The 12,713-nt window shown below is 41.8% G+C and overlaps 1 protein-coding gene across 5 annotated transcripts in view; it reads left to right on the forward strand.

Annotated features, from left to right (window-relative positions):
* The window catches only part of si:dkey-233k19.3 (dynein axonemal heavy chain 11), a 105,071-nt gene that overhangs the window by 74,765 nt on the left and 17,593 nt on the right, over positions 1–12,713 (forward strand). For all 5 annotated transcript variants that reach the window (XM_062063096.1, XM_062063097.1, XM_062063098.1 and 2 more), the window contains 2 exons: positions 122–357; positions 488–610. In XM_062063096.1, coding sequence (XP_061919080.1) covers positions 122–357; positions 488–610 — 359 coding nt within the window. The remainder of the gene's footprint in view (positions 1–121; positions 358–487; positions 611–12,713) is intronic.

A 12,713-nucleotide genomic window follows, 5' to 3' on the forward strand; every position in this document is an offset into this window, starting at 1 on the left:
AACCTGTTTTATAATCACGCATCATACTGGAAATCTCCCTTTTTTATGGGCCATCTTGATCCTCCACACTGAGAAGCACTGCCCTAAGCAAGGCGACATCAATACCTGGCTTTTTCTCCAGGTCTCCATACCCCTGACCGACGGCCTGGATCCCATCCTCATGCTTACAGATGATGCAACTGTGGCTGCTTGGCATAACCAGGGCCTGCCGAATGATAGGATGTCCACTGAGAATGCCGCCATCCTGACCACTGGTGAGCGCTGGCCGCTCATCGTCGACCCACAGCGGCAGGGCATCAAATGGATTCGAAACCAGCAAGGATCCAAGTTTAGGGTGGTGCAACTAGGACAAAAAGGGTGAGAGAAATGTCTGTTTAATATGTCTGTTGTTTTTTAAGACTTTCTTTACAAGCATATACTGGCTAGGTATAGTAGGGTATTACACTGATGTGACATTGATTATTACATCCTGTTGTCTACCCCGCAGGTACCTTGATGTAATTGAAGAGGCACTAGTCAATGGGGAGACAATGCTGATAGAGAATCTGCCAGAAAGAGTTGACCCAGTCTTGGAGCCTCTCTTGGGCAGAAACACCACCAAAAAGGGAAGGTTAGTCTTTTTAGGGATCATATTAAACTATTTTTTTTAACAATTTACTTTTCATTATATAACAGGTCCCACAATAGTGCGTTGGAAGTGTGCTCCCCAAAATCAAAAATAGCTTTTAGTAGGCCTTACTGGGACCATACCAGTTTGTGTGTCTGTAGCTTAAATGCTAATGAGCTGTGTTTGACCACGCTTGTTTTTGACAGAGTGGGTTTCCAAAAAGTGCTATTGTGAGCTTTATCCACTTTTTGCATATGCACTGTGACTCCAACGTAAGAGATGCCATATGTCACATATAACATAACGTTAAGGATTGGGACAGGAGGACACAAACGTTAGCTATATTGGCATAGCTATGTGAGCTAAAATGTTAGCTAAAGTATACATTACACTCACTTTTTAACAGGCTACACAGCTAAGATTACATATTTGCTTAATAAAAACAAATAATCAAAACTCCCCTGTCTGAAGCTGACTGATACTAAAGCTCCAGGCTCTATGTCAAGATGCGTAGCAAAGCCTGCTTATTTACAAAGCAGTCCATATTTAAAGTGGTGGGTGTCATCTAACGAGAGGCAAATCATGACGCCATGACAGCCCACATTTTTGAGTGTCTCCTTTTGTCAAAAAATGGAGCGAACAATTGACGGTGATTTGTATTTGTTGGGCATATACAGTACTGTTCTAACATAATTAAAAAGTCAAGTTTGCATAATAGGGGACTTTTACCTGCAACATCACAGTTCAGCCCACTGTTAATCTATCGTAATAGATTTTCCTTAAAAGAGTCATATTATGATTTTTTCTTCATTTAAAACATGTCTTTGTGGTCTACATAACATGTAATGGTGATGCTTTGGTCAAAATTTTGCACAAATGTGTATTTGTATTATATTTTCTGACTGTCTCTTCAGAATGCATCGTTTTGTGGGCCTACTTATTTACGTGCTGAAGTCACTAAAGTTTGGTTTAGTTTTATGGATATCTCTGCCTTGATGGATACCTCTGCCATGCCTGAATGGTTTGATAAACATTTTTTATGATTTATGGGGATCCCAAATAAACAAAAACAGGTACCAAGAAGTAAGAAAAGTTGGTTTTGTGTAATAGGACCCCTTTAAAATATACTCAAACACAAATAAATGCATTAGCCATGTTTTTGTGGTTAAAGACAATGAGATTAGACTGGTGAATCTCACAGATCTGCAGGAACATCAGCAAGACATGATTAAACACATTATCATTGCCCGTTCTTCAAATTATTAATGAATTTACGGCACGTGTTACGCATCTCTAAATGTGATATATTGATCCACCCCTCAAGACAGGTGATAGATGTATATTTGTGTGTTCATATTCTTTAGGGGGATGAATATTGAACAGCTGAGCCTGAGTGTAGAAGAATGAGGAGCATTCATGGTTATGTATAAGGATTTGCAAGAGAGGTAGCATGAAACACTCAATTTAGTGGCCCTCCATCATTTTTTTGTCCTGTCCAGCTACTCAGGCAAATCATATTGTTGATGTACAAAAGTAGGTGCCCATATTTGCTGTACAGATATTTGTATTTGACTTTATTAAATGGATTTATATTAATATTTAGCGCAGCCGGACCAGAGCAGGAGGGGATAGAAAGAGGAAAAAAAGGAAGACAGAGGGGGAAATTGTGGAGACAAGAGGGGGATAAGACAAAGAGACAACAACAACAACCGCAACGAGAACAATAACAGAACAGCATCAGCAAATACGATATGTACAAATGTGATACGAAAAGTGATCGCAAAGAAGCAGTTAGTCAAGTAAATATTCATAATACAGAAATGACAATGAACATTATTGCTCTACAAATGGAGCAATAAAAATACCAATAGAAATAGCACTATTGATAATGAATAATAACAGTAATTATCTCTACTATCAACAATACAATTGTTTCAAATGCAACAATACATTTATGTAATGATACCTTGAATTACAAAAGAAAGCGATAAATGGAGGGGAAGAAAGAAAAGCAAACTGCATTAACCTTGTAAATTGTTATGGTAACAATAGGTTAAGCGTTGTCAGTGTGCCGTGTTTTACCCAGTTTCCCATAGGGCTGTCCTTCTCAAACAGTGGGGTTTGCCCCCCTGGAGGGGCACGGTGCAATGCCAGAAGGGGCATGTGTGATCTTGGGGAACATGCTTTTTTTGCCATACCAGAATATGATGAAGCGTATGTAGCACTTGGCTTCAATGTAACCACGGCGGGAGACAAGGAAAGACTGGTGTGTTGTTTCCTTAAATGTTAATAAGTGGCCCTCCATCCTGTTGTCGATTCAACTTAAAAATGTCATAATGATGTTCCGTGATTTACTGGATGGTAAACATTCACAGAATCTGGGAATAATCAGCTTCAAAATTGCAATTTAACCAAGATTATTCTAAATTATGTTCCTTCTTGTTCGGTTGATTTCTGATGAGTTTGTCTTGTCTTTGTCAGTGTGGTTATAAATAGGATATGTTCTAGAAACCATCCATCCATCCATCCATCTTCTTCCGCTTATTCGAGGTCGGGTCGCGGGGGCAGAAGCCTAAGCGGGGAAGCCCAGACTTCCCTCTCCCCAGCCACTTCGTCCAGATCTTCCAGAGAGACCCCGAGGCATTCCCAGGCAAGCCGGGAGACATAGTCTTCCCAACGTGTCCTGAGTCTTCCCCGTGGTCTCCTACTGGTCGGACGTGCCCTAAACACCTCCCTAGGGAGGCGTTCGGGTGGCATCCTGACCAGATGCCCGAACCACATCATCTGGCTCCTCTCAATGTGGAGGAGCAGCGGCTTTACAAACCCCGTTTCCATATGAGTTGGGAAATTGTGTTAGATGTAAATATAAACGGAATACAATGATTTGCAAATCCTTTTCAACACATATTCAATTGACTGCACTACAAAGACAACATATTTGATGTTCAAACTCATAAACTTTATTTTTTTTTGCAAATAATAATTAACTTAGAATTTCATGGCTGCAACACGTACCAAAGTAGTTGGGAAAGGGCATGTTCACCACTGTGTTACCTGGCCTTTCCTTTTAACAACACTCAGTAAACGTTTGGGAACTGAGGAGACACATTTTTGAAGCTTCTCAGACTTAATTCTTTCCCATTCTTGCTTGATGTACAGCTTAAGTTGTTCAACAGTCCGGGGGTCTCTGTTGTGGTATTTTAGGCTTCATAATGCGCCACACATTTTCAATGGGAGACAGGTCTGGACTACAGGCAGGCCAGTCTAGTACCCGCACTCTTTTACTATGAAGCCACATTGATGTAACACGTGGCTTGGCATTGTCTTGCTGAAATAAGCAGGGGCGTCCATGGTAACGTTGCTTGGATGGCAACATATGTTGCTCCAAAACCTGTATGTACCTTTCAGCATTAATGGCGCCTTCACAGATGTGTAAGTTACCCATGCCTTGGGCACTAATACACCCCCATACCATCACAGATGCTGGCTTTTCAACTTGGCGCCTATAACAATCCGGATGGTTCTTTTCCTCTTTGGTCCGGAGGACACAACGTCCACAGTTTCCAAAAACAATTTGAAATGTGGACTCATCAGACCACAGAACACTTTTCCACTTTGTATCAGTCCATCTTAGATGAGCTCAGGCCCAGCGAAGCCGACGGCGTTTCTGGGTGTTAATGATAAATGGTTTTCGCCTTGCATAGGAGAGTTTTAACTTGCACTTACAGATGTAGTGACCAACTGTAGTTACTGACAGTGGGTTTCTGAAGTGTTCCTGAGCCCATGTGGTGATATCCTTTACACACTGATGTCACTTGTTGATGCAGTACAGCCTGAGGGATCGAAGGTCACGGGCTTAGCTGCTTACGTGCATTGATTTCTCCAGTTTCTCTGAACCCTTTGATGATATTACGGACCGTAGATGGTGAAATCCCTAAATTCCTTGCAATAGCTGGTTAAGAAAGGTTTTTCTTAAACTGTTCAACAATTTGCTCACGCATTTGTTTACAAAGTGGTGACCCTCGCCCCATCCTTGAATGACTGAGCATTTCATGGAATCTACTTTTATAACCAATCATGGCACCCACCTGTTCCCAATTTGCCTGTTCACCTGTGGGATGTTCCAAATAAGTGTTTGATGAGCATTCCTCAACTTTATCAGTATTTATTGCCACCTTTCCCAACTTCTTTGTCCTGTGTTGCTGGCATCAAATTCTAAAGTTAAGGATTATTTGCAAAAAGTTTATCAGTTTGAACATCAAATATGTTGTCTCTGCAGTATATTCAACTGAATATGGGTTGAAAATGATTTGCAAATCATTGTATTCCGTTTATATTTACATCTAACACAATTTCCCAACTCATATGGAAACGGGGTTTGTACTTTAAGCTCCTCCCGGATGGCAGAGCTTCTCACCCTATCTCTAAGGGAGAGCCCCGCCACCCGGTGGAGGAAACTCATTTCGACCGCTTATACCCATGATCTTGTGCTTTTGGTCATAATAGTTCTAGAAACCAAAGCTGTATTTGATTTCATGTCTCCATGTGTGCTGCTCCTGCTGCTGCACTGTTATCCATCCATCCATCTATCCATCCATTTTCTACCGCTTGTCCCTTTCGGGGTCGCGGGGGGTGCTGGAGCCTATTTCAGCTGCATTCGGGCGGAAGGCGGGGTACACCCTGGACAAGTCGCCAACTCGTCGCAATGCCAGCACAGATAGACAGACAACATTCCCACTCACATTCCACACTAGGGCCAATTTACTGCTGCCAATCAACCTATTATAATTCCATTACTGGCTAAATTATTTGTAAATTCCATCTCATAGGGATGTGTTAGTAGACTAAAGAGTTGAACACTCTCCATATCGACACCATTCCTATGATACATGGATTTGGTTCTGATTTGTATGGCTGACAGTACACGGCATCTCTTTGCATGTTAGCCACACTACATCATGACTTTCCCGAGAACACAATTCATCACATTAAATATGATTATCAGTTTATTCCTTGTAGATGACCCGTACACTTGTTTCTGTCGATGATTAATACAACCAGCGGGTCGGTCATGATGGATCTGGTGGGGCTTCGCAGCTGAAGTTCATTAATAATTGGAATGTTGTAGAGTGAAGTAATGAATACTAATTATTCCTTTCATGGCTGACGGAAGACTACTAGACAATCCATCAGCACAGACTTTAATTTGGTGGAGTAATGGTTCTATCAATAGTACATTAATTCTGGCTTGTGAAGATATAGAGTTGAACCCGATTAGGACACAGGAAGCCTGTGCTGTAGAACCAGTGCTTTTGCCTTCCATCCGAGGGTTAATTAGAGAAAAATGAAAAGCCACTAGGATCATCAAGCCTGCACTAATTTAATTGAAATGCAGGAGCAGATAAATATTGGCTGCTGAGGAAATGATCTTTCATATATATCTGTCCGGAATATAACTGACTCTTTAAGTTAGTGGGAAGTTTGTTGAATTGAAAAGTATTTTTGTTTTACAAAGATGGGAATGTTATTGGGTTGACAATGTTTAGAATCAGAAACAAAAGAAGAGAAGAAAACACACACACGCTCACACAAATATAAAATATTGAGAATAATAATAGTCACAATAACAATATCTACAATAAATATATAACAGAATGAAAATTAAGAACCTAAAAATAGTTTAAAATGATCATTAAAAAGCCTCATTAAAAAGTTTTTTTCTTAAATATCAACGGTCTTTGCAGTCCTCAGGCTCTCCAGCAGGCTGTTCACAGGTGGGTCTTTGTTCTAGTTTTTGGTAAAGATAAAAGTTTGGTGCCAGAGGTATCCACGAGAGTTGACACGGTAAAAACAAGTCAGATAGATACGGAGGCGCAAAGCCAATACGACATTTAAAAACTAAAAAACAGAATGTCATCAGGTGTTGTTCTGGCTTCAAGATGGCCATGGTGTTTGGACGTGTTTGTCATCTTTGACATTCTGTGGTGGTTTTTTTTATCTATAAAATGTGTTAATGGAAAAAAAATAGTACAGTACTCTCGATAGCTACTGGACTCTCTTCCACTCTACCTTGGCCAGCAGTGAGAGGCGTCGAGCGGGGGCGGCAATACTTGTTGCCCCGCGGCTCAGAGCCTGCACGTTGGAGTTTAAACCGGTAGACGAAAGGGTAGTTTCCCTCCACATCCAGGTGGGGAGATGTGTCCTGACCGTTGTTTGTGCTTACGCACCAAACAGCAGTTCAGAGTACCCACCCTTTTTGGAGACCCTAGGGCAGGGGTCGGCAACCCGCGGCTCCAGAGCCGCATGCGGCTCTTTGATCACTCTGATGCGGCTCAGCTGCATGCTTGCTGACCCTCCCAATTTTTCCGGGAGGCTTCCGGATTTCCGTGCCTCTACTGATAATCTCCCGGGGCAACAATATTGAGGGCGTGTCGTGATGACAGTGCCTTTAGCGTCCAATTTTATACTAGCTGCGTGCCGGCTTAGTCACATGTTGTATGCGGGCTCTGCCCCACACACACAAGTGACTGCAAGGCATACTTACTCAACAGTCATACAGTTCACACTGAGGGTGACCGTATAAAACAACTTTAACACTGTTACTAATATGCGCGACACTGTGAACCCACACCAAACAAGAATGACAAACACATTTCGTGAGAACATCCGCACCGTAACACAACATAAACACAACAGAACAAATACCCAGAATCCCATGCATCCCTAACTCTTCCGGGCTACATTATACGACCCCGCCACCACCAACCACCCCCCAACCCCGCCCACCTCAACCGATGCATGGAGAGGGGGGGAGGGGTGATGTGGGGGGTTTGGTGGTTGCGGGGGTGTATAATGTAGCCCGGAAAAGTTAGGGATGCATGGGATTCTGGGTATTTGTTCTGTTGTGTTTATGTTGTGTTACGGTGCGGATGTTCTCCCGAAATGTGTTTGTCATTCTTGTTTGGTGTGGGTTCACAGTGTGGCGCGTATTTGTAACAGTGTTAAAGTTGTTTTATACGGTCACTCTCAGTGTAACCTGTATGGCTGTTGATCAAGTATGCCTTGCAGTCATTAATGTGTATCTGCAGAAGCCTCATACAACATGTAACTGGGCTGGCACGCTGTTAATAAAGGTTGTAGAGGGCGCCAAAGACAGTGTCATCACGGCACGCCCTTATTATTGTTGTTTGGGTGTAAATCAGCAGACATTCGATAGAATAGTTGCCCTGAATTTCGGGAGTCTCCAGGAAAAATCGGGAGGGTTGGCAAGTATGATGTTGTCAAGCGACATTCATACCCGGGACTCCGGGTGGACCACTAGCCTGTGCATCGGTTGGGGACATCTCTGCGCTGCTGACCCGTCTCCGCTCGGGATGGTTTCCTGTTGGCCCCGCTGTGGACTGGACTCCCGCTGATGTGTTGGATCCACTGTGGACTGGACTTTCACAATGTTATGTCAGACCCACTCGACATCCATTGCTTTCGGTCTCCCCTAGAGGGGGGGGGGGGGTTACCCACATATGCGGTCCTCTCCAAGGTTTCTCATAGTCATTCACCGACGTCTCACTGGGGTGAGTTTTTCCTTGCCCGTATGTGGGCTCTGTACCGAGGATGTCGTTGTGGCTTGTACAGCCCTTTGAGACACTTGTGATTTAGGGCTATATAAATAAACATTGATTGATTGATTGATTGATAAAACTCGCGGGCCGCACTAATATTACATTTTCATATTAATGTTATATATATAAAACGTCTCGCGGGCCGCGTGTCTGGTTTATACATAGCACAAAGCAAAAAAAAAAAAAATAGTATGCAGTGTTATTTCATTTGAAATTTCAAAAGAGTTTTGTGGCTCCCATTGTTTTCTTGAATTTGTGAAACGGGTCAAAATGGCTCTTTGAGTGGTAAAGGTTGCCGACCCCTGACCTAGTGGAAGTACTGGATATTGCTCCCTCTGGTGATTCCCTTTTTCTACAGGGGGATTTTAACGCTCACGCATACAACATGATACATCATAATTTCCAGTTTCTCTATTCAACATGTTCGAAAAGGAGTAGGAAGAAGCAGAGCTTATTTAATCCTACCCATTTTCCTTTACATAGCAGTTGTTAAAACTTTTGTTCACTTCCTGTTCTCAATTTATTCACAATATACTCCATAAGTAATAAAAATAAATAAATAATTGTTGAAGTAAGTTATATTTCATATGGTGAGATGAGTAAGATTATCTAGAAAATTAATGGATGGATAAAATAAATTCAAGAATGTTTATCATGGTTCTTCTTCTTTGTACTTTGTAAAAATTTTAAGTTTTAAGAGTTTCTTGAAGTGGATCATATTAGTACATTGTGTGATTTCTTTGCTTAATCCATTACATAGTTTAATTCTACATACTGATATACTGGAGGTCTTAAGTGTTGTACGTGCGTACAAATGTTTTAAATTACATTTTTCTCTAAGATTATATTTCTCTTTTGTTGAGAAGAATTGCTGTATATTCTTGGGTAGCAGATTATAGTTTGCTTTGTGTATAATTTTAGCTGTTTGCAAATTCACTATGTTGTGGAATTTCAATATTTTCGATTCAATGAATAAAGGGTTTGTATGTTCTCTATATCCAACATTATGTATTATTCTAACTGATCTTTTTTGTAGCACCGTTAATGAATGAAGTGCACTTTTGTAGTTATTTCCCCATATTTCCACACAATAACTCAGATATGGTAACACTAGCGAGCAGTAGAGAATATGAAGTGATTTTTGGTCTACAACAAATTTTGCTTTATACATTATTGACGTGTTTCTTGCTACTTTATGTTGTACATTTTTTACATGAGATGTCCTTTTCAGTTTATCATCAATCATTATACCATATCATTATGGTATATCATTATATAAATGTGGTTTCATTTACTCTTTCAATTTCTATTCCGTCTATTTGTATTTGTGTTTGACTTTCTCTTCTACTGCATCAAAAACTAACATCAGTGTGTAAAGGATATCACCACATGGGCTCAGGAACACTTCAGAAAACCACTGTCTGTAACTACAGTTTGTCGCTACATCTGTAAGTGCAAGTTAAAACTGTGTGGTCTGACAAGTCCACATTTCAAATTGTTTTTGGAAACTGTGGACGTTGTGTCCTCCGGAACAAAGAGGAAAAGAACCCTCCGTATTGTTATAGGCGTAAAGTTCAAAAGCCAGCATCTGTGATGGTATAGGGGTGTATTAGTACCCAAGGCATGGGTAACTTACACATCTGTGAAGGCACCATTAATGCTAAAAGGTACATACAGGTTTTAGAGCAACATATGTTGCCATCCAAGCAACGTAATCATGGACGCCCCTGCTTATTTCAGCAAGACAATGCCAAGCCATGTGTTACATCAACGTGGCTTCATAGTAAAAGAGTGCGGGTACTAGACTGGCCTGCCTGTAGTCCAGACGTGTTCCCCAAATGTGTGGCACATTATGAAGTGTAAAATCCGACAGCAGAGACCCCTGACTGTTGAACAACTTAAGCTGTACGTCAAGCAAGAATGGGAAAGAATTCCACCTGAAAAGCTTCAAAAATTGGTCTCCTCAGTTCCCAAACATTAACTGAGTGTTGTTAAAAGGAAAAACCATGTAACACAGTGGTAAAAATGCCCCTGTGCCAACTTTTTTGCAATGTGTTGCTGCCATAAAATTCTAAGTTGATGATTATTTGCAAAAACAAAAAGTTTCTCCGTTCGAACTAGGGCTGGGCGATATGGCCTTTTTTTAATATCTCCATATTTTTAGGCCATATCGCGATACACGATATATATCTCAATATTTTGCCTTAGCCTTGAATTAACACTTTATACATATAATCACACCAGTATGATGATTCTATGTGTCTACATTAAAACATTCTTCTTCATACTGCATTAGTATATGCTACTTTTAAACTTTCAGGCAGAGAAGGAAATCAAAACTAAGTCAAATTTCCCAAACAAAAAGTGCAAGATTGTCAGAGACATTTTAAAACAAGCTATTAGTCCACTTTTGTGCATGATGTCACTAAGATGACATATCAAAACAACACTAAATTAAAGTGCACTTTTTGTACAGAACGTCACTACAATAGTTTAAAAACATGATGTCACACAAGATATTTCAATACGTGTCAAATAAAAATGAGCTGTATAATAGGAATGCTATGTGGTAGGTTCCTGCGGACATTATGTCCTTTTGTTGTCGACTCTTTTTTTCATACGGTGTTGACCTGGAAATGTTTGCCTCGGCATTTTGATGGTGTGTCACCGAACGGAGATGTTGACGTGCGGAGTAAGCACTCTTCATTCTCTAGTAGGTGAATTTTCAAATGATGCTACATATTAGCAGTAATGCTACTTTTTGTAGAAACGCTTTTGCCCAACACTTGACAAATTACGGTTGTCTGTTCAACATATTCCCACTTGAAGCCAAACCTCCGCCAGACAATGGACCCCCTGCTGTTTTTCTTGGGAATTAATTCTTCCTTCATTTGTCACCAGATTCGCACCTTCTTTCTCTCGTATTACCACTCGCACCACAGCTAACGTTACCCATGCTGCTACCTCTCTGCTCAGCGAGGGCGTATACGTATGTGACGTATGACGTGACAGTATGTGACGTATGTAAGAAGGTGCACTTGCTATCTGTGAGAAGGAGACACAAGAAGGAGTGGGAAGAGCCTGTAATGTAATGCCAGCAGCTAAAAGCAACTGCGTGAGAACGTATACTCGAATATCATGATATAGTCATTTTCTATATCGCACAGAGACAAACCCGCGATATATCGCGTATACGATATATCGCCCAGCCCTAGTTCGAACATTAAATACTGTGTCTTTGCAGTGTATTCAAATGAATATACTGTAAGTTGAAAAGGATTTGCAAATCATTGTATTCTGTTTTTATTTACGAATTACACATCGTGCCAACTTCACTGGTTTTGGGTTTTGTAAATGTTGTGTTATCACTGCACCTTAACCGTAATCTGAACATGGAAGTGAAGCAACACCCACCTCTGAACGACGCACGAAGCAGGTGTTTGTTGCAGGGATGTTGTCTCTTCTCATGGCAAAAAAAGAGTCCTTTCCTGTCTGGAGAACAACTTGCCATGGCTTTGAACCTGATATTTCCATAAGGTAGACTTTCTTTTGTCCATGTCTGCTTAATTGTGGCTCATAATTAGCAAGTAAACAGCAGCCAAATTCCCCATGCTACAGCACGGCCCAAGGGTCAAAAAGGATGCATGTGCGTTAATCGCCCGTTAAAAACGCAGGGGCCTGTTTGCTCCGGTGTCGGCGTCTCCACCTGCTGCAGTCGGGCTGTGTGTCTGGGGCCCCTGGGTCCTGTTTCGAATGCTGGCCTTGGTTGGGGTCTGCTGGCCTGGTCTAGTTCCCGCGTCCATCGTGGCATCTCGGTGCGTTGCTGGGTATTCTGCAGTTTTGCATGTCGGCCAACTGCTGGGGTAGTGACCTTGTTTGTCGGCTTGTCTCTGATCTCCTCCTTTCCTCTCCTCCTTTTTTTACATGTTTTTAAATGTTTTAACATATTTATTTTAATTGTTGTCTCTCTCCTCAGGGGGATTATCCCCAGGGCAGTTGCTAGATGTTCCATCTCATTGGGGTCCCTGCAGGTGGGACCATGGCCCTGTGCTTGGCGGTCCTGCTGCAGCCAACTTGAATAGGGTGGCCTGGGGAGGGCCCCGCCGTGCTCTCCTGGGGGGAGGGGGAGAGGGACGACGGGGGGTTGGGCTCGTGCTCGTGGTGGACCGGTTGTTTGTGGGGCAGGGCAGGAAATCTCTAGGCTCCCCGGGGCTGGGCATTCTGTCTTTTTGCCTGCAAGGTGTATGGTCTCCCGTGCCTTGTATTCTGTCAGTCGTCTCTGTCTACGACAGGGGTGTCCAAAGTGCGGCCCCCAGCTATTTGTTTACCGACCCGCCACTCATTCTGGAAATGCTATTGCAAAAATAAAAATGAATGAGGTGAAATCTAACAAGAAAAAGTTGCAATGTTGACACAAAGCTGCCATGCAGGCTGTTTTTTTTCTTTTGTCTTTCTTTATTTAAATTTTTTTGCCATTGCTCCAAAAA

This window comes from Entelurus aequoreus, linkage group LG11, assembly GCF_033978785.1.
Source record: "Entelurus aequoreus isolate RoL-2023_Sb linkage group LG11, RoL_Eaeq_v1.1, whole genome shotgun sequence".
Classification (NCBI taxonomy): domain Eukaryota; kingdom Metazoa; phylum Chordata; class Actinopteri; order Syngnathiformes; family Syngnathidae; genus Entelurus; species Entelurus aequoreus.